This window comes from Lepisosteus oculatus, chromosome 3, assembly GCF_040954835.1.
Source record: "Lepisosteus oculatus isolate fLepOcu1 chromosome 3, fLepOcu1.hap2, whole genome shotgun sequence".
In the NCBI taxonomy this organism is placed as follows: Eukaryota; Metazoa; Chordata; class Actinopteri; order Semionotiformes; family Lepisosteidae; genus Lepisosteus; species Lepisosteus oculatus.
In genome coordinates this window covers 66845921-66872297 of record NC_090698.1, presented here as the reverse complement: position 1 = coordinate 66872297, position 26377 = coordinate 66845921, and the positions used below count along the sequence as shown (strand labels likewise).

The window sequence follows — 26377 nt, the reverse complement described above, 5'->3', positions numbered from 1 at the left end:
CTTCACGTTTTCCGAGGAGGTAAGTCAGAGTTAAGTCTTAGCCTGACAGTCTTGCAGATTTACGAGGGGTTGACGTGAGGATGCAGAGTGGTTGGCACTGTCCTCACACCTCCCTCTCCAGCTGGCGGAGTGCCTCAGTGTTTGGGCACGCAGGGATGTGCCCTGTGGGCCTCCTCCAAGGCAGGCAGAGCAGAGTTCTGGCTGGTTCAGCAGTGGGTGATTCCAAATTTGGGCAAAGGCAAAGAGTTCGAAAGGGGCAGAAGGAGGCCTGAGTGCCTTGATCTGTGGGGGCGCTCGTCCAGAGTCTGTCGCCTTCAAACTGCGACTCGGGATACCCACAGGGAGGTGCTTCATCCGCAGAGCAGGCAGGGATCCCTGCAGCTGCTGGTTTCCATTCCGACCGCGGTGCAGACGTCGGTGCTGGGACAGACGTCTGTTTCGGGGACGAGCGATCCTTGTCCTTGAGGGCGAAATTCCCTTTGTCTCCTCAAAGTGCTACCAGCTCCGGAAGGACTGGGGAGGGCTTTGGATTGATCCCCCTCAAGCCAATAATGGGATAATTTCGGGTTGTTAGGAGACGAATTGGAATGAAAACCTGCAGACTCCAGCAAACCCTTGGTCTCACCTTGTTGACACTCCTCCTTGCCTGTGTTGTTTCAACGAAGCCAGGACGCTGTCACGGGTGTTGCGTTGGCCTCCCGCGGAGTGTTCGGTAAAGACCCTATGCGTGACGGATAAGTCCGGAAGAGGCTGGAGACGGACATCAGGGAAGGACACACCAGGGTTTATCTGGGGCAGACAGTGAGTGGTGACTGCTTGTGCTCTGGTGCACAGGGGAATGAAAATCCAGGAAGGTAGCCAAAGAGCAGTCCGCAATCCAGAAGCTAGGAAGTCCATCCGGGACAAAGACGAATAAAATCCCCAGGAAGGGGAACCAGGACCAGGAACACAAAAAGATAAAAACATGACGGTACCAGGCGCTCCGAGCCCCAGGCCCAGAGGTCAGGAAGCCGGGGTGAAAGCCTATGCCCTCAGGCTCACTCTAGGCCTGGTGATAGGCGGGTCTTCGGACATCCGTCTTCCAAAACTGAGCCCGGAACAGCGGAGACGCTAGGCTTATAAAGCAAAATATAAACAAGACATACCGGGAGATAACAGAACTAAATCAATAACAGAAAAGGAGGGATGTGGACTGTGCCAGACGCGAGCTCTCTTCAGATATGCAGAAACACACCAGCTTGCCGGGCTGTAAGACAGACAGACCACTTTTACAATTCATTTTATGTGCTTTTCAGAATTTTTTTTCTGAGAATAGAACCTACACCTCCTTAACAAGGATGTGTCAAAAATATGGATAAAGTAACAAGAACTGTCATGCTGATTCCTTTAGTCCTACGTGGTTTAACCAACAACCGCATCGCACATTTGTCTCCCCCCTGTCAGGCCTTCTGTGGAGCAGAAAATGAGCTCTTGTTACCTCTTTAACTGATGCACCATTGTAACTTCCCCTGATGGACTGACACCTGAACAGGTGAAACCTTGTGTTTTTTCTACTTTGTAGCGTGGAAATAGCCTCTGCCTGTTCCTTTGCAGCCAGAGCACGCTGAGCCAGAGCCCCCCAGTCAGCCTGCCTCCACCATGACCTGAAATGCTGTCTCCAGACTCCAGATTCTCCTCACTGGGCCTCTTCTCCTCTTTCCTCATTCAACCATGGAAAAGGGTCAACAGTTTTACATATCAGTGTAGAATTAACCTCTACTTTCTTCACTGTAGTAGCCAGATTTTCCTTTCTGCCAAATATGATCAATTTAATAATAATTCTTTACATTTATTTCTGGACACTCCACTCAATGTGCTTTAAAGGTAATGGGGACTCTCCTCCACCACCACCAATGTGCAGCCCCCACCAATTCAGACATGGGGATTATTAGGAGGCCATTATCGGTAAAGACCCGGGGGAAATTTTGGCTAGGACACTTTGGTAACACCCCTAATCTTTTTAAGAAACGCCCTAGGATTTTTAATGACCACGGAGAGTCGGGACCTCAGTTTTCCGTCCTATCCAAAGGATGGTGTATTTTTTACAGTACAGTGATCCCATACTATACTGGGGCATTAGGACCCACCCAGACCGCAGGGTGAGCGCCCCCTGCTGGCCCCACTAACACCTCTTCCAGCAGAACCTTAGCTTTCCCAGGAGGTCTCCCATCCAGGTACTGACCAGGCTCACACCTGCTGAGCTTCAGTGGGTTGCAGAGTGGTACAGCTCCTGGTTATATTTAAAATCCACCTTTCCCTTCAATTGCATGAAATAGGGTTTCCTTCAGAAGAAATAATATTACATTGAAATGGCCCGAAGGTTAGGGTGTTTTTTTATCTGTCCAAGCTGCTGGTCATCTCCCCACGCAGTGAGAAGCAGGCTTGGAAGAGGATGGCTATCCATCCTCCTCCCTTTCCCTAAGCTGACGACCAGTGTCTCGTCATGCAGTGCCCTCTGTGGACCTGGCACTGTTTTGTTGACTGGATTTGGTTTATAGGCTGTCCATGGTGTGTTACATCATACAGGGTGCTTTTCTATCAGCTGTGCTCCCTCGTCATGGCCCACTCTGTCCAAGGTCCCATCTCCTGGATTTGGCTAGTTGCTCTGATCCGCTTGGTGGTTGCCTCTGTCCCCCAGACAGCTTGGCATCCTTGTCACAATGCTTCTGGATTTGGATAACAGTCTCCCACCAGGCCCACAATATAACCCCATAGGTGTGCTATTCTATTGCTTGGTGGCTATGTTTTGAAATGATATTGAATGTGAAGTGACTTCTGGAACCTTGTTCCCCCAAAGAGAAGAGTAGCTTCCAAGCTCCCGAGGCTGCCTGGCAACCCAACACAGAAATCGTCAATGCAGGAGGAAGGACAGGAGGTGAGTCAGTCATGTTCATGGCCTCAGAGAGCTGAGGATGAGGGGATGAGGTGAGGGTATCACACTCCTGACTCCCGGCTTTTGTATAAATGCTCAGTCCTCTGCAGCTGGGCTCCCAGAGATACCCCCTGGGTTTGGGGCTAATTTTCTCTTTCGGGGTAACAGGGTACAAGGAGCAACATCACCTTTTATAAAATACTCAATAGCTAAGTGCAGTGCAGTCTTCTGATTTCCACTTGTTATGCAGTAGGCATACGGAAAGGAAGAAACACTTTATTGAAATAAAATCGTGTATCAATTTATTTGAAAGCAAAATGCAGCAAAAGCCTTCAGGCTGAAAGAATCTTTGTGATCTCTTACCATCATCTTCTGTGTTCATACACTCTTGCTTTTATTTTGTGCGGCAATATACAACTGTGATGCAAAAGATGGTATCTTTGAAAACATTCACCCAAATAATTCACTTTTCTTTCATTACAAAAATCTTAACATTGAAGACAACTGAGAATTATGCGTAACAGAATTAAATAAAATCTAAAACTAAGTAGAAAAATACCATTCAATAGCCTTTAATACCTTAAAGACTGTTCAGTTTATTGCAATGGTAAAATATTTCATAGCTTATAAATCCAAGAAACCCATCAACCACGTTTAAGGATTCGTGCTCCCCATGAGCAATCCAATCACTCCATTCTGCCCAATTCAGGTTCTGTCCACTTCAGGTTCTTAAACCTCAGCTCACAGATCCCTCACTGAGCTAAAACTATCCAGGTTACGCAAAAACTGATAATAATTAAAAGTGAGCAAACCAAATGATTTAACCTTGCGTGACCTATATACCGGATGTGTTCAGAAGCAATACAGAAAAACCTGTTGTGTAGCAAGATTTCTGGTTAAATTGGGACCAGTCATTAAATTTCTCATTTACCAGAAAAACAACATCTCTAATGCAGGCAAAACAATAATGACGTCATCACTGAGCTCCTTGCTCATTTGGTGTTAAAGGCCTTATTCTGAGAATCCTGTTGTTAAAAGATAACTGTTTTCTGGTAGGGTTTCTTGCTTTGTTTCATCTCCCATGTCATTGTCTGAAAAACAATAAATATGTTCTGGATGTTCTCTAATTGTTCAAATGTCTATTTATGATTAGATCTACAGTCTTCAACTTCACCATTGACAGGCGACATCTGTTATTATTACATCTAATTTGTATAGGGCATTTCATTACAGTGAATCTCAACCAGCTGCACAGTAAACGAAAGGCTAACAGTACCCAAGATGGAAAAAGATAGGAAGTCAGGATGTTTATAGGACTAGAAGTTGATAGGCTTGCTGGTGGAGAGGGGTTTGAAAATCGGTTGTAAAAGTCTCAGTTGAAACTGCTTGTCCAGATGATCGGGGAGGTTATTCTACAGGTGAGCAGAGACGGAAAAGCAAGGTCACCCACAGAACACGGTTTGGTTCTGGGGGGACCTGCAGCAGATAAAATTGACCTGGATCTTAAAGACCAGGGTGAAGTTTGAAAAAAGAAGGTGAGTGAGGTAGGCAGGACCTTAGCCTTTTCTAAGCTTAGAAACCAGGATTGTTACTTTAAAATCTTCTGGGGGGGGGGGAACAGAACTCATCTCCACTTCTATACAGTAAGTTGGCATTGCGTGTGACATTCTGTCATTCAGACAGTAATAACACCCCTTTTTTCACTGCCATCTCTTGGTATCAACTTTGATCACGGTAGGTCTTGAGATAGAAGCATTTTTGTGTGTGTAAATGGTTCTAACCTGAACCAACAAGGACAAGGAACATTGAAAATGAAAAGGTAAATAAAATAAAATGAAAAGGTAAATGAAAAGGTTTTTGTATGTTCAGGCGGGTAGCTGCATCAGCATGCGTCGGCTGCAAAGGAACAAGTCGTAGGTTTATTCCATGCTGAAAAGAGAAGAAAGAAAACACAACGTCTCGGCCGTAGAGCCTTCTTCAGGTGTGAGGTTTTGTATGTTTTCCCACTTGGTGTCCATAACTCCCTTCATGACAAAAAATTAGTGGGCATTTGCAGCCAGAACACGGAAGGATCACACTTTACTCACAATGTGTTCTGCAGTGTCATTTACTGCTTCTCGTGGTCACCACATTCAATGATGATATATGGATTTTCTGCCAAAAATACAGAACGCAACTATTGAGAAATTTCTAATTAGGAATTCGAACAATGGTCCTACTTTCTGAGCTGTTTACAGCCGTGGACCTCAGCGAAGTGTGAAACTAATGTCTACATTGTGGTAGAGAGTAAATATCTGTTGGAATCTTCAGATCTCAAATGAACACCGTCGCACTTATAAAGATAGAGGAGATGGAGGAAAACACCAGTGCAGAAGAACAACCGAGAGTAATCAATCTAGTAACTGGGCAATGTTCACCAATTCCGAGTCAGTGTTATATAAAACCTGGCAGTCTACACGATAGTGTTTGCTACTGTGACTCTATTGTGGGCTGCGGTGGTGGCCACAGAATAGACTCACAGTGATTGCCTTCTTTAAACAGCAGTGAGAGAATTCAAACTCATTAATGTACTATTTAAGTGCAACAACGGTCTGAGGTTTCTGAAAAGGCAAAGAAATCTCATCTTTCTGGCAATAATTGTTGTTGTTTTTTCATCAGCACATCATTCCAGATATTCTTTATTTGCAAACCAGCTGAAAGTCTAAAAGAAACTTTCTGTCAAGTTTCCATCACGTTGCTGAGCTTGATGTTGGCAATGTGCAACAAATGTTGTGTAACTGATTTCTAAAATTCATTCCTTTAGGGATTACAGGTACTGGCCACCCCACTAACTCAAAACACACCTGATGTTTTGGTTGTCACAATTCTCTAGTATGGCATTCCTTTAAAAGTGGTTCAAAATATCACAACACAAGGCAGGACGGACCGGGAGGTCAAGGATTATCAGACTGATTATATGGTTTAGATCAATTTGTTTAATATCAGTTCTAAAATTTTGGATGCAACCATTTTAAACTTTGGACTCTGGCCCTTATTTTATATGCTTTGAAGCGTTTCACAGAGTGTCCTCATTTCGATAAAATCTGAGTGCTGTTCTCCACATTACGTAACGAAACATAGAACAACCAGAAGATTGGAAACCAGAGAGTGTTCTGAGAGTGTTCCGGAACAACAGGCAGTGTGCTGCAGTCAACAAATCCGAAAACCAGGTCCCTCCGAACTGAGCTAATCCGGGGGCCGACGTTGCCTCCACCACACCGTGGCCAGAAACGGCTCGCATTTCAGGGCAGGGGTGCCCTGTTCCGACACGATTTCCACACAGAAGGCTTTGCCGCCCTGCCTGGCCGTGAAGGCTTCGGTGACGTTGAAGCGCAGCCCGCAGTTGTCAACGAGTCCCGTCTGCCCCTGGTGAAGCCTCACGAGATCCCGTTCATCGAGGGAGGAGGAGGAGGAGGGGCGCAGAGCAACAGGGCCGTCCACTGCCTGCGTCCCCGTTTCTACGGGCAACAGCACAAAGACACTCTGCAGGTACTGCCCCTTGGTACACTTCAGCTTTGTGGGAAAGCAGTACTCTCCAGCCGCGCCTGGGAAGGAGAAAAATCTGCTGTCACCACACCTGAAGAAAAGTACAAAATACAAGTGCGTATACCTGAGTACACTATCAAACTACAGTACTTCCCCTATACCTCCGAAGCCTAACGCGCTCTCACTAAAATCATGTCAAATCTCCACGTTTCCTCTGCTTCCCTAGGCTTCAACATGGCATTGTGGGAACTCCTGAAAAGACCACCATAAATGTCTATGCTTCAACATCTGCAAGCCCACGCCTACTGTACAGAGGGGGGAGTATCGAAATGGCGTGATGCCTGCTCAGTGCCCAGATCAAAGAGGTGAATCCACTCAGTCCCTGATGGAACGAATTGCAAAAGAAAGGGATGGGAGGTCGACCCACAGGGGGCGAACGCCGGCAGCTCTATCCCCCTGCAGCTCACAGCTAGCAGCCCACTGGAGCTCAGCAGGTGTGAGTCTGGCCAGCACCTGGATGAGATACCTGGGAAAAACTAAGGTTGCTGCTGGAAGAGGTGTTAGTGGAATCAGTAGTGGGCGCTCACCCTGCGGTCTGTGTGGGTCTTAATGCCCTGTAATGATGGGGACACTATACTGTGAAAAAGGTGCTGTCTTTAGGATGAGGTCCTGATTGTCCATGTCCATGGGGTGGAGTGGTGGCTCTTTGGCTAAGGATCTGCGCCTGTGGCCAGAAGGTTGCCGGTTCAAATCCCGTGGCCGGCAGAGGAATCCTACTCCGTTGGGCCCCTGAGCAAGGCCCTTAACCCTAACTGCTCCAGGGGCACCGTACAATGGCAGACCCTGCACTCTGACCCCAAGCTTCTCTCCCTGTCTGTCTCCACGGAGAAAAGCTGGGGTATGCAAAAAGATAAATTCCTAATGCAAGAAATTGTATAGGGCTAATAAAGAAACATTATTATTATTAAAAATCCCAGGGCGTTTCTGAAAAAGAATAGGCATGTTACCCCATTGTCCTGGCCAAATTTCCCCCTGACCTTTACCAATCATGGCCTCCTAATAATAATATGAATTGGCTTCAATACCCAGTTCTCCTCCCCACAGATAGCTGGTGTGTGGTGAGTACACTAGCGCACTATGGCTGCCATCACATCATCCAGGTGGATGCTGCACAGTGGTGGAGGGGAGTCCCCATTACCTGTAAAGCGCTTTGAGTGGAGTGTGCAGATCATACTGTCTAAACCTCTACAGCAGTGGTCCCCAGTACTAGTCCTGGTGACCACCCACACACATACCTGCTGGAGTTCATTCCAGCCCACCTTCATTCGATAATCGAAGCATTCATTGACCTAAGAAGTGGGTTAATTGGAATATTTGCATTTTGTTTCCAGTCGCAAGTTTGGGATTTAATTTCAGTTACAAAATACAACAGTTAAAGCACCAACATGGGGAAGAGCTGGGAAACAAACAGTTCAGATTCATCTTATTCTTACTGAGTCAATGAAGGGTTCAGCTGGAACAAAACCCAACAGGTGTGTGGGTCACCAGAACCCCATTGGGAACCACTGCACTAATGGATGGTTCTGGGTCAGTGGTCCTTCCCACCTCCCGCAATCCCTGGAGATACAGCACCACACAGTGTGCATGTCCCTCCTTGCACATACAGCTGACTTTGCCCAAGCATGTATCCCTCACTGCACAAATACAATCCCCTAAACCCCTGGGCTCTTGGTTCATGTGTAGGACATCTGTCAGCTGGAAAAACAAACCCCCAGTTCGATCTGCAAGTTGTCATCCTGTGAGAACTCTACAGAGATGGTGTGAAAGTACTAGAAACCCCTGTTTGAAACTACTGTAGTCTACTCCAAAACCTTACTGCTGGCTGCTGTGATGCATCAGTGTTCAAGAAACTCCAGAATGATATAATTTACGGTATATAGAGGTTTAATTGAATAAACAACATTGGTTAACAATGCCTAAAAAACGGTTGTGTTTCTCTTCACCTATTTATTATATTACTAATTATGACTAATGCAGCCTCCTTACTTTGTTTGCCAGACCACCTATTTGAAAGACCAACCAATCCAAACACATTGAGGAACACAGATGCAAAAGTACTATTAAGGAACTGTGAACCTAATGTGGTACGCTTCAACATATACTTTAATACTGAATACCTGTAGATAGAGTCCAAAACAAAGGTTTAGAAGGTTTCAAGAAAGTGCTTTCTGAAAAACACACTGACAGAGACAACCCAGTGGGCTTCCTGAGAATGAACAGGGAAACACAAACCAGAGGGCACAAGTGGAAACAACATATGCACTAATTTGCACTAAAACCGAGGACAGGAGGCACTTTTTTACGCAGAGGGTTGGAGGACAACAAGAAACAGCTGGCTGAGACCCTCTGATCAAATATATTTCAGCAACTCAACAACCTAGCTGGGGCACAAAGGGCATGCTCTTATTCGTAACTTTTGCCCTTAAGTGTTATCTTATCATGTTAAGCATTATTTCTTATCATTCATTATAACAAGAGTACTATTCCCACCTGGTATGGTTATAAGGTTTTTACTTCGGTGCTACAAAAAACGAGCATGTAAAGATTCTTTGTCTGTTTAATTGACTGGACGGGCATCTCCTGTGTATATGTAGCTGAGAGTGGTGTGGATTTCCGTGCGACCTACCATGGAATGGATAAAACACTTTGCAAGGCAATTTAAGACAACATTTAATGACCATGGCCATTTAAACAAGTGTTTCCACCTACAGAAAGGATTTCCAATCCTGGTCCTATAGAGCCTAGATCCAGTTGGGTTTTTTTTGGTCACTGATTTTAAAGATTGGCAACACCTGTAAACTACTGATGAATCAAGCAAGTATTGTGTTTTTAGAAATTGGTTTTGATTTGATGAAGACCTACAATCTGTAACGGGATTGTCCTGTCCACCACGCAGACACAAAAAAACTGGTTCTGATGATTAAAAGTAAGTTGAATAAGAGGCAACATAGCAATGCTAAAAGTAAGTTTTGAAACAAAGTAAATGTGTATCAGGCTGGAACCTTTTCCAGTCAGTGTTCACATTTGCAACCATACATCTGCCCATTTTCTCATTTTCTTCCAGTTCAGGGTCGTGGGGGAGCTGGAGCCTATCCCAGCAAGCAACGGGCACACGGCAGGGCACACCCTGGACAGGACACCAGTCCACTGCAGGGCAGACACAGACACACACACTCAAACCCGGGACAGTTTTCCAGAAGAAACACAGGTGAACATGTGGAGAACATACAAACTCCATGCAGACAGCACCTCAGGTTCGGTGCTGAACCCAGGGCACCAGCATTGTGAGGTAGCTATGTGAATCACTGGACAACCATGCTGCCTTTCAACAACATGCAACCACAAAAAATAAAAAGGCACAGGAGAAAAGGAAAAAGTACTGCTGGCCTTTTGGTTTTGGCCCCTCAGTGCTCTAGCAGGTTTTACAAATTGCCATTATTTCATTGGTTTCTATAGACCTGCGTAAAATTAACTGTGATCGGTAAAGCAGATTATTTTTCTTTTTTATTCCAATTTGTCAGTTAAGATATACTTTAAGACCAATTCTTCCCTTAACTGAACAAATTACTCACTTGATTTATTGCTTAAAAGTATTCCTAATCTAAATAGATTATACTGTATTTCGTTTTCATGTGCTGTGTGAAATTATTGAGGAAGGACATGGGATTTTGGGATTTTAAATCTTATTGAACATCGAGCTAATGCTTTTGACTTCCATTGAGTATAAAAGACTTCTTTGGCAAAAAAAAAGTACTATCTCGTGTGCGTGGATTACGATTTACTTGATCATTGCATCATTGTTGTTCAATAGGTCTAAAATTACAAATCTGCCAAAACGGGTCAAAAAACACAAAGTTGGCAAAAAAAAGATTCTCACGAGTAAAGTTCTGAATGCGCAGTCTGTGTGGAGGTGCTACATTACATTTAACACGTTAAATATTCTTAATAAGTACTGTATGACTCCACCGTAGCCTAATCGAGCAAGAATATCGATAATGACAGATTACCAAAACCAATACAGTTTAGGTGGGTAGCTGCGTCAGCCTGGGTAGGCTGCAAAGGTGTCACCTGAAGAAGGCTCCACGGCTGAAACTTTGTTTTTTCTTCTTTTTTTCAACATGGAATAAACCTATTACTTGTTCCAATACTGTTTAGCCTAAAACGTTTAAAAGTTTAAACGTTGTTGGTGCTGCCTTGAATATTTACATTTCTGGTCGCAAAAAAAAAACGTGCTTACCTGCGCTCCCAAGGTTGAGGCGGACCGCTGATATCATAAGATTTTTTCTTTTAGACATTCTTGAGTAAACCTCGAGCGTACATTGCATTAAACAGCCATTTTCAAGGACCGGCTTGGTCTGTCCTTCGATGTGTTCCTCAAACAGCAGCTGGTCGTCCTCCGAGCATTGCCTGTGACTGTCCAGAGACAACACAAAGGCCAAGAGCTGCGACGATAGTGCTAGCCAAAAGAAGCACCACACGCGGATCAACCGGCACCCCTGCATGCCGACACTCTGAGGTGTCTGGGGTATTTCAGAAGGCAGGGTTCGGTTTCTTTCTTTCTTTTTTTTTTTTAAGGTGAACAGAAATTGCGGCTGTGGGTTCCAAAATGAATTGTCTTCTTCACAGACGAGGGATACTCACACGCGCAAAGCAAACCCAGCAAGAACGCATCGTTCGAATATCGCTAGTTTCTTTTCTCTCGGTCTCTCGTTTCAGCTCTTTTTGTAGGAAGCTAAAATCTAGGAGGCGTATTCGAATTATACTCTGCAGACGCCTGCCAACAATGATCTAAGATTTTTTTTTCAGATGGCAAGTCCATGATACGATAGATTACAGTTTAAGGTATCCCCTTGCCTCTTAAATGGTGTGCATTTGACAATGCGATTTAAGAAATCAGAAGTGATTTAAGAAATTATTTCTGTACAGTTACAGTAACTTTACGCAGCAAAGGTAGCGACAAACAAATTCTATACAAATACATGTATGTTAAGGATCCCTGATCAGTTTTAAGTTCCTTATCTTAAAGTTACTTTGAACGGTTCCACAGTATTCAAATACGGTATGTTTTTTATTTTTATGTATTTTATTATTTATTATTACTAATGTAAGCAGAGAACTAGTTGTCTGCAGCATCACTGCAACGTTTTAGAAACATTTCATATTTGGAGAAATTTTATTTAATTAAAAATAAAATATATTACTTTATAACTTGTGGAAACAGAAGATATGTGCACACAAAGAACAGCTTGCACAGAACCATTTTTAGTTACAGATACATTCAAGTATATTGCACTCTTTGCTCTGTAAATACTTCAGATGTTTAAATATCTTGATAAATTAAGTTTGACATGCACCACATGCATTAAAATTACTTACATAACACGAACAAGACTATGTTACATTATTTACTGAACCTATATTCACAAATAACATAAAATATGTAGCAATTTGTTCTGAATTAAACAAGAATATCTAATTCAGTTAGTGGGAATTCTCTGTCAGTCTTGATTATGATCAAGATGACAGGACCAAATTCTGGTTCTGAAATGTCTGCAATTTCATATTTAGGCATATCTCATGACATTTTGAGAACATGTAAGTATGCATGTATTTTTAAATTGACATAGTTAAATATGATCATAGATAGTGGCTGGAAAATGTTTGAGGTGTAAAATAAAAATGACTTAGAAATATTTTGTAATGCTTTTATTTAACCAAAAGATAAAACAATAAGCAGAGGATTACCGTACATGCAGTAATGTAAAAATGCAGAATACATCATTATACTCATAGCATGAAATATATCTGATTGGAAAGTAGCAGAAATTTGTTTCCTAAGACATAAAAGATAAAGGTAACATGCATTGCAACGTAGACACAATTGGGAGTTATAATATATGTATAGTATGTTATTAGCATCAGCAATAAACTCCAAGACTCCACTGTTGTTTTCTTCAATTCTAACAAATTTGACTGTTATTAATACAATTTTGACTGTTAATACAGTTTAGTTTGGGTGTGAATAAATCAAGCTGGTTATTCAGCAGTCTGTAAGTCACACTGGTCAGAATCTACAGAAAATCGACCACAACAAATCATGGTAAACTATACATGAGCAGCCAATATGAAGTGTTGCAGTAGCAAATTCTTCACATTTACCAATCTAATCAGCTCACTGACAGGTACAGTGTGTCTCATTTTTACCGTCATTTGTTTCTCTCTACACATCCATAAAAGACAAAGGCTGCTATTTATATGACAAAATACAGTGATTTCAGTACAAAAATTAGCAAATGATTACAAGAGAACTTTTCTTCTGCATGAAGAAAAAACAAATACAAAGGATCCAACAGTGATAAATGTCTAAACGTTTTGCACAGTGGTGTATAAAATGTATTTTAGTGTCATTACACACAATTCTGAGCAGATTACCAACCCAAAGCAAAAATGTACATGTATATTTTGGGCTTCAAGAACTCAGATGAAAGATCAGTTTGAAATAGACCTTGTCCATTAAGTCAGTGAATCACAGTATAATACATTTTTCAACAACTTTCTGAAGCCTTCAGTTTTTTGAAGCCCAAGATGAACTCCATGGATGTTTGCCTAATCAGTTTGAGAGAGTCTTCATTACAAAGTATCTTAATTTTTTTAAATGTACTCAAGGTCATCAGATATAAGCCATCTCCTTCAGCAATCTTCTTTGTACTGTACTGATGGAGCCTTCAAATGTTTTTACTAGAAAGTATTCAGATGTGTTCCGGGTGACGCAGAAAATTAAATGAATCAACTCAGTTATTGTTCTAGATGTTTCAGATGAGGGGTTGTCGGTCCCGGTGCCAATGTGATTTTCAGATTTTCAGTCCAGATGGGCTCTTGTCAAACTGATTCAGCTTGTTATCAGCTTCATCACACCAATTTTCCTACCTCTGCCAACTGTCAAGGTGCTGTTGCCTTAAACTAGACACCTGGGAAAGCTACAGACACATCAGGCCTCCAGGACTGGGGACCTCTGCTTTAAATGAGTCAACATACATCAGGATTTTAAATCATTTTTGCATGAGGCAAGAGTTGACATACAGTATCACATCATTGTTGTCCTCCTAGTTAATTTTTTTTTAAATCAAAATTTATAAGCTGGATGTTCAACTTTTGTGTTCTCCAGCCCTTTTCTGTTATTTCTATCACTGTTTTCTAAACATTTGCAGATGACTGTAAAATTAGAAAACACCGTCTCGACACACGCCTGTGGAGGCCCTTCTGATTACAGGGTTGCTAAAACCTTGCAGTAATGTACTGTACAAATCAAAGAACTAAAAACAAATTGATATGGCTCTGTCTTCAGCCAAGGATAGTAATAATTTACATCTCAAAGGAATGATAAGCTGAAACATCAACAAAGTAATGATTGCTTGCAATACATTTGTCAAGGACTGTAAATAATTCAGGCAGGAATTCTACCGCAGTTAAATCATTTGAGTAAATTACGATGTGTTATGTTTCCAGTGAAGCACTTACAAGTGGTAAATTTTTTTTTTTACTTTTTCTTTTCTTAATTGTTATATGTTGACCCACCATGATGCAGACTATCTCATCCAAGTTCAGGACAGACATGGGTGTGAAAATGTTATCGACCACCTGGGTCACAGCAAACACTGCCAGAAATGGGTAGTATGGAACAAAACAGCTCAGTTTGTTTCAGTTCCAGTTTGTGCTAAGAGTACACTTTGCCCTTGGGCTCCACAAAATATGTGATGAGCAAACAGAATAGTCTTTCTATTTTAGAGAAATTATCCTAAGGGAAAATTCCACTGACTACTACTCCACTCCATAGAATATATCTACACAGTTTGTATAGAATAAACAAAACTGATTGTGAACAACCTTTGCTTTAACAGTTCATGTTACAACCACAAACCAATGGGCTGCACTGACTCATATCTGACAATGTGGCCTTTGGCACCATCCAGCGCTTAAAGCAGTGAGAATCTGTGAGATTCTGCGTCACAGCCACATACTGATTTTGCCAAACGTAACCATTTTGTTTTTTCTGGAGTGGACTGCTTCCTTCCTGCTAGCCTCGAGTCCTGATGCTCTCGGTCTCGATTGAGTACAATCATGTCAGGACATCTCATCTCTTCCTGTAGAAGTGGCTCTGGAGATCTGGAATGTGGCAGTCTAGTGTTCATGATTGGCTGGCTGGCTGGCTGATCTAGGAAGGAATTAGAACTCTGGAAGGAATCATCCAACCTCTGTGGAGGCAGAACATCATGCAGTGTGGAACCCATTTAATGCAGCAATGTGGTGCCTCTCCAGAACCATATCTGCTGAAAAGGGGTACGCTACAGCTTCTTTTGGGTCACAGTGGAAACCTGAAATGAATGCTGTTGCCAAAACTGCATGATATACTGTATCACTGTATGAGGATGACAAAGGTCATTATTATAGTAATTCTGGCTGATGCTTTTATTCAAAGTGACTTGAAATTGGTATGCACGCACAAGATCTGGTATTTCACTGAATTAATCAGAGTGGCACACCTTGTGGAACCCGTGTCAGGATGTGAACCTGTCTTAGATAGATCCTGAACCCTAGCCACTACCCCACATGCTTCCAGATAATACAGTGCATCCTAGAGTTTTAACAAAAGTTGCTCACCATTAAAAACAATGTTATTATGGAAGGGAACAGCAGAACTGGTATTACAGAATATTAAAGCCATTGTTTAAATATATTTTCACTTTGAAAGTAGGGGGTATGTATATCCATGTATATGTACAGTATATGTATGTATCATTTTGAGCTTTCAAGGTTCAAGTGCTATTTTTTCAGTCCCCTTTGCTATATTTATTTCATATACATTAAACACCATTGAAATAGTGCAGCCAGTAATTATTGACTAAACCGTTCTCATTTAGTTTGTCTGGGAAATGACAAAACTCCTAAATCTTTTTAATTCCCTCTCAAGATATGTCATATACAGACATACATATTACATAGGAATAAAACCAGGTAACATACTTTAGCTCTGCAAAGGGTGAACTAAAATGTAGTTTTGTACTATAACACATCAGGCTGAAATGCTAGCTCACAATACACATTTGTTTTACTATTTCTGTCCAAACACATATCAACAGTAAAATAATTTATTTATATGGTTATGAGCTAAACTAAAATGATAAAAAAGAACCCCACAGAAACATGAAAGGTGTCTTAGATATTAAATTACAGCAAAATGACAATGATATTAGCGGATCCTTTGATTTATGTTTTTTTTTTTCATGAAATATATAAAACTGGCCCAAAAAGTCTATCCAAAGCATTGCTAAGCCTGCAAAGCATGGTGATATATCTGAAGAATATTCAAAAGGCATTCTTTGTTCTTTTGTGTTTAATCGTTTGCCAGATCACATTGCTGAAATCTTGTAGATTCAGAAGGTTTTTTTACTTTGACAAGCCCTGTCCATTCCATTCAGTTGTGCGCTCAGAATCTTCTCCATAATAGGGAATAACGTTAAAACGGGCATTTTGACTGGCCTAGAAAACAAAGTGTGAGCCAACAGAGAACTGCCATGAAAAGAGCAGCCGAATGCTTACGATGACAGCGTCTGAAAGGCATTAAGCTTATGTCTAAAGCACTTTGTTATTTTTTCTGTCCAAGACCAAAAAAGGCACATCAAAGACGGAGTGGGCTCCCAAGCACTTTGGAAAGTTAATTTGTAGACAGACCAGTGGTTAGTTTTCCATACCAGTGCCAGGGTCTGTAGTGCAGCTGCAGTCTTGCACCAGTGGGATGTTGGAGATGGTCAGAGTGCTGTGGTGGTCAAGGTAGATGAAGGGAACCATGCGGAACGCCACAGGCCCACAGCAGGAGACCTGAGGAGCAGGAGCAGAGAGACCCGTCAGGGGTCTGAAGAGAGGGACGCAGCAAAGCATGTGTCTACCACGACCAAGATAATTTGTAGTCTTCTTATTTATTGTTATTGTCATCCTGTAAAGCGCTTTGAGAAGCCACCTTTAAAGGCGCTATATAAAATAAAGTGTATTATTATTATTATTAATATTATAATTATAACAGAGGGAAAGCGACCGCAATTGCACATTTCAGCAGTTTTGTTGGATGCTAGTGAATGCAGTAATGGAAAGAAATATGTAGAAATTATTTGTTCGGACTCACCTAGCTGAGGGAATGGCAGTGTAGCCATTAGGACAGGCTACCCAACCCGGCCCCCTCCCCCTTGTTAATACAGAGAGGATTGAGCCAGGGAGCTGCTGTAAGGGTGCAGATCGGGAGGCATTGTGGGATGCGAGAGAGATGCAGTATGTGAAGGGGAAAACCTGAGTGTGAAACTTACATATGTAGATGAGGGAGCAGGCAAGATTAGGATATAATGGTATACAAATAAAACGTTGGTGATTTGCCGAACTCATAGCTTAATATGACCCTGCTTTGAGGCTTCATTTTCGTGGCAGAGCCCTGTTTCGTCTTGCCTTAAGATGATCATGTGTTGGCAAACTGGTGTGTTGGCAGAATAGGAAACTATTGCCAATGAAGCTGTGTTTCCTCTTCAACTCCCAAGGCGACATAAGTTCTGAAGAGGAATGTTAGAATTCTCTAGCTTGATTGATTTTAATGGCCAATTAATTACAGTGTCTCATCCAGCGGCTTTTTGAAAGAAGCCAGGGTATCAGCTTGAAGAGCTTGGACAGCTGTGTCGACCTTGCACAAAGAGACATATTGACATCACACAGCGTATCCTCGTTTATCAGCCGCATAGACAAAGCACTGATAACTTGGGAACCACATTGTGTTGCATTTTCAGTTAAACTAAGCCTTCTCGGTTTTTGAGTTTTTTTTTCCAAGACTAATACAATCACTATAGAGTCAGTATCGGTTGGACTACCTCAAATACCGAAAGAAAGTGAATCGGTGAACTTGCATTGATCTTAAAGGGCTATTCAATTAATGATTGCATTCTCCAGGTTTCCCCATGTTTTTCAGGAGCTGCTACTACCAGTAAATGGAATATACAGTACATGAGGATTTTTACAGTACCCCTTTCAAGGGATTTTGCTGTCGTTTTGAAGGAGATGCAAAAGAAGCCTGACCCCTGTCCGGTTTTCACGTTTCGTTGGTTTCAAGCTTTTAAAGTCAGGACACTTTTGCAGCAGCAGTTAATAATAATAATAACATCACTTTATAACCCTTTACAATTTCTTGCATCAGGAATTATCTTTTCTCATACCCCAGCTTGCTCTCCATGAGACACAGACACACAGACAGGGAGAGAAGCTTGGGGTCAGAGCACAGGGTCAGCCATTGAATAGCGCCCCTGGAGCAGTTGGGGTGAAGGGCCTTGCTCAGGGGCCCAACGGAGTAGGATTCGTCTGCCAGCTTCAGGATTTGAACCAGCAACTCTCCAGCCACAGGCACAGATCCTTAGCCACAGAGCCACTGCTCCGCCCCAACATGTTCCTGCCCAGTTTCGAACCGGGGACCTTTTCGCGTGTGAGGCGAATGTGATAACCACTACACTACGGAAACACGGTTAATAACATTTGCTAAATACACAACATAATGCACACGTTCAAAGCAAAAAAAAACAACAGAACAAAACAAAAAGAAAGCGGTAAATAATTAATTGAATAAAAAATGGAAAAATCATGATTGTGTAGGTATTGTTGTGGAAAATCTAAATATAGTAACACCAAATATCCTTAGCAAGCCCCACACATATCTGAGTAGCCTCTGCCCTTGGGCCATAGCAGTGATTCATAATTGACAGCTTCCCCTGAAAACAGTCTGGAAGCGCCTGGGATGTGTGCCTGAGGGTACCGTACTGTGTGTTGAACGGCACGGGTGGGATACCGCAGAGGAAGCCCTGCAGAGCACCTGTGGGGCATGATGCCTGGAGGCGAGGCCGGCTGGTCCGCAGCGGAGCCGGGCCCTGTCTCTGTGGGGCGCGCAGGCCACACACTGGGCGTAGGCGAAGCTCTCGGGGTGCAGGATCCATGTCTCCCAGCCCAGGTCTGACAGGAGCAGGAGAGAGAGGCCTTGTGAAAAAACTCGCGAGTGGGAGCTGGTGTGGCAAGAGAGTACACCTCCCGTTACATCGGCCTTTTTTTGTCTCCAATCCTGCCCGGGGAGAGACCCCGTCCTGCAGGTTCGTTTAAAATACCACAAGACAACGACTGTAAACCACCTTCAGGAAAAAACCATGCCCACCGCCTAAAGCATTTTGGACTCATTTTGGACTTGCTTATGAAAAGCGGCAGTCCTCTGAGATTTTCATACCAAACGGCAGAGAAAGAAACATTTTTCTAAATGTAACATATAAAGTTGCACTCCTCTTTATGTGTAGTTATTTTTAAGATTGATTTTTTATTTGTGGTGGTAATCGTTTTTGGCTCTTACACCACAACATACAAATAAGCATAGATTCACAAATCGTGTTTTGATTACATAGTTTAAGAGCAATATTAATATCAGGTAAAAAAAGAAAAACAAAGTTAAGTCAGGTAAGACATTACATAACAACTGGATATGTAATGGATATTGCAAAACTCTTACGCTAGCAAAATGAACTCTTAACTCTTAAACATCGGTATAATTTGTATTATTCTCATAGTCTGTTTTTATATATAACAGGCTTGTCATTCTGCAGTTATGATAAATTGGAGCCCACCTTCTCAGCATTTTTAGGTATGTACTGTATTAGGCCATGTATCGCAATTCTGTGTATTCATATTTTTCTAATTGAATGCTATTAAACATTAATTTACCGTGCACCATATTGGAATAAACTTTTGATAACCGGGGAAACCCTTCAGCATTGTAATTAAATAAATCTTTCACCTAAATCTAAAACCTATTAAAGTCTTGACAGTTAAGCACTTAAATTATTGTAGTCACAGTGGATGACAGGTATTTGAATGACCATGCTTCAGAAGGCAGTACGGTTCAGTGTCGCGTTCTGAAATGAAGCCTACCTTTGATAAAGACCTGTGATGTCATCTTGCAGCAGCTCACCCTCGTTGTGGTGCTTTTGGAGTTGTTCAGGTAAGACTCCTGGAGGGTGACGGTGTTACCCACTGCAGAAAAATGCTGACAGTCACAACCACACCAATACCAGTCAACAGGTCTGTTTGCACACATACAGATATTCTGGAAAGAGAAGCTCATATTCTGGAGCATTTAGCTACTAAAATGGTTCTGGAATTGAACTTTTTATTCTCTCAATAGTCGTGGATAAGCTCTGGATGTTTTGCTAATTTTATATTAACATATATATTATATTAACACAAGGGGTGGCACAGTCATTAGCATTGCTGCCTTGCAGTGCTGGAGCCCTGGATTCAATTCCTGGGGTGCTATTTGTGTGGAGTTTGCATGTTCTCCCTGTGTGTGTGGCTTTCCTCGGGAAGCACCGGTTTCCTCCCACAGTCCAAAGACATGCTGGTAGGTTCATGGGAAAAACTGGCTCTCATGTGAGTGTCTGTGTCAGTGTGTTCCCTACGATGCACTGGTATCCCGTCAAGGGTGTATCCTGCCTTGTGTGTGTTGCTGGCTGAGATAGGCACCTGCTCACCTGAATAAAGGATGGATGGATAGATATTAAAACAAGCAAATCAATAGCCAATTAAGAACTGCCAGTTGTTAATTGACTTTTTACTGCAGCGACCGCCAACAGACAGGCCTTGAGGGTAGCCTCAGACGGAGTAGAAGTGACGCTCTTGTGTTCTGCTGGATGATTGGGAGTTGACAGCATTTCTTATAGGGCTGAGCCACTCTGAAGAAGGTCTGTGCACACTGTGGTGTGAAACACAAGCACCACAGGCGATACAGCATCGGTGACTGGAGCAATGCTGCTCTCACTGACAAACCAGCCCCACTCTGACCTCACCCAGCCGGCTGAGTGCTGTCAGTGTCTTCCTGGTCACTGCTGGTGAGAGGGTCTGGTTCAGACTGAGCCTTTGATGTCTGGACAACAGGGATACCTGTGCTGTCATGCTTTTCCAGCTTGAGCCCCTCACATCAGGTTTAACACAATCAAATAAAAAAGTATTGTCTGCATGTGGCTCAAAATAAATAATTAGAAAGTGCCTAGCACCTTGACTACAAATAATACCTGTTTTAATAGTTTGTAACTATTTAATAATTGAGTTTGAAACTTGTTCTCCTTAAACTCAAATTTTTACCCACATTTTATATTATTCTACAATTGTAACTTTGATTTGTAAAGCAACCTGAGTGTGCGCACACCGGGAATAGATACTCTAGACTAGAGAGTAGTGTTCGGTTAATCAATAGAATTGGTCTTCACTGTCTTCTAATTAATTGACTAAGGATTCATCTTTCAAAGAGTGTTTTTTGTACAGTGGGATATTCTTTACCAGTGGCTGTCTCGGATGTCTCTGAATTCTTGGAAAAAACACTTAGGGCAGCTTTCCAGTGGTCTCTCAGCTCACTCATGCCTTCCGGATTCACATCAGGAGCCTGTTTCAGGCTGAAAGCTTCAAGTAGCTTCGTTCTGATGGTCTGCAGTGGTTCCCCTTGACAACTAGTTTCAGAGTTGGAGACAAACAGGTCAAGTTACATTCTACTACAGTTCTGTAGTTTTCTGACATTTCTGTTTTTTCTTTAACACTTCTATAGTATAATTGCTATGTTCTATTAAATTCTTACCCTTATTTCATGTTTACGTTTTTTTATATCCCAGAATGTGCCAGCGACTCTGATCCACTGTAGTCTCAGCAAGCCTTATGAATGTTTATCATTAAGCAAACCATTGAGCCTTTTGTTTTGTTATTCTGTTTTTTTGTGGATATGCACTTGGGGGAAAAAGGTTACTGAATATCTCCACGAGCCTGACACACTGCTCCACTGTCAGTGTCCAGCTTTTTAGTAGCAGACAATCTTGAGTTATTTTCACAGTTTAGGAGATACTGTAGCACATTTTAACACAAAACTTTTAATAACAACTCCTTTAGTCCCCTTAAAAATCTTTGCTTTGACAAAATATCTCTATCTACGGATGTGGGTATACTATATAACACAAATATTTAGCACAATATTTTCAGAAGGCCTCTGTGTAATTAGGTAAACCCAGTTAATATCTCAGCGGCTCTTCAGTTGGCTGGCAGCTCGCTTGATTGTGCAATTTTAGACAGTTGAGTCTTTGTTTTTGAAGGAATGTTGTTTTCTTAACTTCACTGCGGTGTTACATCTCAGCCTCCTGGCATTGCTTTTTGGATGTAAAACTGTACCACATGAGAAAGAACCGCAGTAAAACAGCACATATCTGAGCGCAGAGAAGAGGCCCTAGCATCTCGGCGTAAACGAAACAGCAAAGTAACATGCAACTGAACCGCAGACATGAACATTGTGATCAGGGAGAGTGAATTGGGGGTATCTGTTAATGAGCCACCAAGCACATTACCTGTAGTACTCCTTACTGGAGTGTGGAGTAGTGTTAATGAAGCCAATATCTTTGTTGAAAATAAGAAGGCGACTCACACAAAGATTTATTTTCAAACTCTCTTTTGCTGTTAAATCCAAATGAATTGCAGTTTACTGTAATTAGAAAATTACTTGATCTTTTGCTTTAATGGCCTCGGGTTAGCTCTGAAATCACATGCAACCCCCCCCCAGATGAATAACCAATAAAATATCTCTGTAAAAATACAAGAACTTCTTCTCAATGCCAAACCTGAAGAACTCAACTATGGATCTATCATGTAGTACCCTGTCTCAACTTAGTAACAGACAAACAGTAGTGTCTTTTTAATGAGCATAATGCACGCCATTTGTGCCCTGAGGTAACTTAACTGTCTTTGGTAAGACAGGATGAGGTTAAGGGAAAGCTATTTGGCTCCAAATTATTTTTTTCCAGTTTCTAATGCAACCAATGTGTTTTATGTTTTTTTTTAAGAAGGTGGAATTCCCTCCATTTTGCTCCAGGGAAGTTAGCACAGGCTCCGCAATTTCACAAAACATGAAAGAACAGGTTAGTTTCATTGCAATGTTGCCAAAATGCCTGGATTACTTTATGTTGGGTTAAAGACCCAGCTATTGAAAGTAGCAGACACAGGGAGAGACTGGTGACCAACACCACTGATTTACCCTGCACTCCTTAAAAATGACCCCCCATCTGCTGCCTGCATACATTTTGATGTATTTGCTATGATATGTCTGCTTCTTTTACCTTAGCATGATTTTATGTGCACTAATTCTATGGACAAGGTACTGTAAAGGGACCCCTGGCAATTCCAAAGATCTTTATTTTTAAACACCAAGATCTGAATTACCTATCAAGGTATTTATTAAGTTTTGAAGTATCATGTATTAAATAATCACACTCTCCCTAAAGGTGAGACAGGACAAGCACTAATAAACTGGTAAACACTAAGAGCTGGCCTTTCATTTTACAAAGAAGTCCTGCTGTGTTGCCTTAATACTTAACTTGAAATTGCTTTTTATAAAGACTAATCTTTATCCTTCAATATCCATTTTCTATGCTGCATATCATATTGGATCTCTTTAATAAATGCTGTAAGAGCATGCTGGTTGAACACAAGACTTGCTAAAGTGGCAGCTTGAGGCCATTATAATTAAATGGTAAAAGTTTACATTATTGTCATGTTGTAATTAAATAAAATGAAATTACGTCTTCACAGCAGTTGTTTCAATATACTGTAAGAAGATTTGTCACTGTTTATCTTCAAAAATACCGCTCTCTTCAAAACAGTCAACTTTTAACAAGAAGATAGAGAAAATGGCATTTCACATGCTCTGTGGCATGTGTTTGATGGTATACACATTTAAGACTTTCTTTCAAAATGCGACAAGAGCATTCTTTACAAATGGTGCTTTTCATAATTTCATTAAGTCATTTATTAATAAAGAAAGAAATAAAACATTATATAAGAAATCTAAACCGATTATCATTCCTTGTAACAACTGCCCCTTAAGAACCAAAGAACTGCCTGTAGTATTAGAGACACTAAGCCGTGTAAAACAATCTTATATACTGTACAGTATCCTTTGTACTGCACCAATACAATTATCCCATTTAATATACAACATCATTTAATTCCCTAATTCGATCAGCTTGATTCTTGACCAGTACTAGAGTATTATTTAGTGCTTTTATCCAATCTTTAACCTGCCACCTGGCACTGTTGGGATTTCTTTTTTGTCACCTTTCTGGGGTTTTTTCCTCTCTCCTCTCAGGCATACAGTACACTATTCCGCACACCCAATCGATAAGCGCCCTGCATGGAAAAATACGCAGAGGTCATGTCTCACCTGGTCATCGGTACCACGGGCACGTCGGAGACAGAGGCCACAGGCCCTGCTGAGGGGAGCACCCTGGAGGGACGCAGGGTAGAGGCCTTTCCCACGGGACAGCCAAACAGGAATGCCACAAGAAACAGGAGGATGGACATCTCTGAGGAAAGTGAGCGGTTAAGCTACAATTTGGAGAGGTACACGCAGACTTCTGTCTTGTTTTGTGCTTAAATGAGGGCTGGAGGAAACAGAGCCTTTTATCCTTCCTACTTTCAGGGAAGTGTGGACAATGTATGTCCACTGGTCGTGAAATGTCAGGGAGGGAATGTCTTACTTGTAGTAGCCTGGGAACCTGGTTTTTATCTCCTTACAAGCCAGGTTGTCCTTGGAATATTTCACATTGTTTTCCTGTCCAGTGAGCGTGAGATGGTTAGACAAAAAGAGGAAAGAAGAAAGAACGCTTTGTTGTTTTGTTTTTTTCCCTTGTCTGAGGGGGCCAGGGGAGGATGAGCGCAGACTCTGTGACAGTGTGATAAGCCCTCTTCCACCAGCAGGTGCTCTGAGAGTAACCACTTATCTGCCCCCCAAACACTGAGAATCCACAAGAAGAAGAAGAAACAGCCGCTGAAGAATGAAACCGCCCTTTCTACAAAACTGGGTCTAAAAAGGGAACCTGGTAAAGAAAAAAAAAATCGCACCAAAACAGATTGCCTTTGTTGTGGTGCTGAAACAGAGGACGAAGCTCGCAGTGCACTAACGGCGAAAAGGTTGACAGAACTGGTAGAATAATTTGAAATATAATTTTCAGCAGCTGAGTAATCTAATAAGTCAGAATATACAGTATGCACTAACACACAATACCAAAATACAAATGTTTGTGCAAACTGATCCGGTAAGAAAATGACGCGCTGTGATCTTTGAACTCAAATACCAGGCCCCTGCAAGGCCCAGGCTTTCCACAGCACTGCTGGAACCAGACGAGCACATAACAAACTGTGGTAGACGCAATAATGTTAGTCAGAACTCAAGAGTCAGAGATGGGTGGAAATTGAATGTTCCTTACGTTAAAGCCAGGAGGGAGGAAAATGACACAGGGAACTTCTGTGCATGGAAAAGCGGGTGCATCAATTAGCACCTGTGTCTTCTGGCTTTACACAAAAGGCTGTATCTATCCAAGATAGCGGATTGAAAAATATTTACTCAGAGCACCTGCCACCCAAGGACAGAGACTCCACAGGCTGAAGTTATGGTTTTACAAAGCTGGCAGTGAGTGACAGAGGAATTCCAACTTTATGGCTCTACAGTAGGTCTATTGTTAAGAACCAGATTTTTCCAAAGCAATGCCACTGTATGGGGACTGGGCTCGCTATATAACAGGAGATGTAAAAGCCCCCTTTGCCTATCTAAATTTCCCCCTTAATTAATTCAAATAATGAGTGCATTTTGCATTTCTCCACCTGATTTGAGGTGTCCTGGGACTGTTGGCTACACATGTTACCCACGTGGGGACTGCACTTCAGTGGTTGATGGTGTGAGTCCACGCCTATATGTGAAGTGCTTTTAGACCCTTTAGGATAAAAAGCATTTGAAAATTCACAAGCTCTTTTTCCTTCTTCTGATGACAATATATTCCACTTTCTCTATGTGTACTTTGTGACACAAAAAGCATTTGTTTCCTTTTTATTTCCTCACCCTTCACCTGGCAATATTAACCTTCATGGAAAGAAAATGCTAGCTATAACTACAGTATGCAGTGGAATACATGGCCAACCACATCAATGTTAAAGTCACACAATAACTAAAGTGCATCAGTAAGGTTATTCATATGTATTATGTATGTCAGTGGTTCTCAAACGTTTTGGACCAAGTACCACCCCTGATCAAACCAAAGCATCCAAGTACCACCTACAATTCATCTTCTCATACGAACCCCAGAAAATCTCAATGACCAACATGAGTGTGTGTGCGCACACACTCACATACACATATAATAAATATTATAATAAACTTTATTTGATATATTTATTTGCGCCTTTAAAGGTGGCTTCTCAAAGCACTTTACAGAATGACAAAAGGAACAACAACAACAATTAAAAAATAAACAATAAAAAAACACCATTTCAGTGAGAGGGGTGAGCCTGTTAATCGAGCAAAGCAGATGTGAATTCATTGGTAGAGCCCTGATACAATTCACAACAGAGTCTTACAGATTTTAAATCCTCAGGCATTTTCTTGATGGCCAAGGACTCGCGGTGGATGCTGCAGTTCATATCTGGAGCAACCTCTCTAATTCGTGCAACTACACCGCTGTGCCGGCTTGTCATCGCTCTAGCACCGTCTATACAAACTCCGACGCATTTTATCCAGTCGATGCCATTCTTTTCGATAAATTCATTCAGAAGCTGAAATACGTGCTCTCCTGTAGTTCCTGTTGGTAGCGGTTTACAGAACAGAAAGTCGTCATGTGACGTGCCCTCAAACTCGTATCGAACGTAAACGTGCAAATTGGCCAAATCAACATTTAAAGACCCATCTACATGTACTTGCAGTGAAAAGCATCTGTTCATCTTAACACGATCTGTCGGCGTACT

The 26377-nt window shown here is 41.9% G+C and overlaps 2 protein-coding genes across 2 annotated transcripts; both read right to left on the bottom strand.

Moving 5' to 3' along the window:
* Window positions 1-3196: 3196 nt before the first annotated feature.
* On the bottom strand, window positions 3197-11231 carry LOC107079214 (uncharacterized). The gene is made up of 2 exons (XM_015361771.2): window positions 10734-11231; window positions 3197-6495 (listed from the first exon to the last, which is right to left on the bottom strand). The coding sequence occupies exons 1-2, from the start codon at window positions 10996-10998 to the stop codon at window positions 6137-6139; spliced, it is 624 nt and encodes a 207-aa protein (XP_015217257.2). The 5' UTR covers window positions 10999-11231; the 3' UTR covers window positions 3197-6136.
* A 956-nt stretch (window positions 11232-12187) lies between these two features.
* gsdf (gonadal somatic cell derived factor) lies at window positions 12188-24139 on the bottom strand. Its single transcript, XM_015361352.2, has 5 exons — window positions 23805-24139; window positions 20891-21057; window positions 19487-19588; window positions 18390-18526; window positions 12188-16372 (listed from the first exon to the last, which is right to left on the bottom strand). Exons 1-5 carry the CDS (start codon window positions 23942-23944, stop codon window positions 16232-16234), a joined length of 687 nt encoding a protein of 228 aa, XP_015216838.1. The 5' UTR covers window positions 23945-24139; the 3' UTR covers window positions 12188-16231.
* Window positions 24140-26377: the final 2238 nt, after the last annotated feature.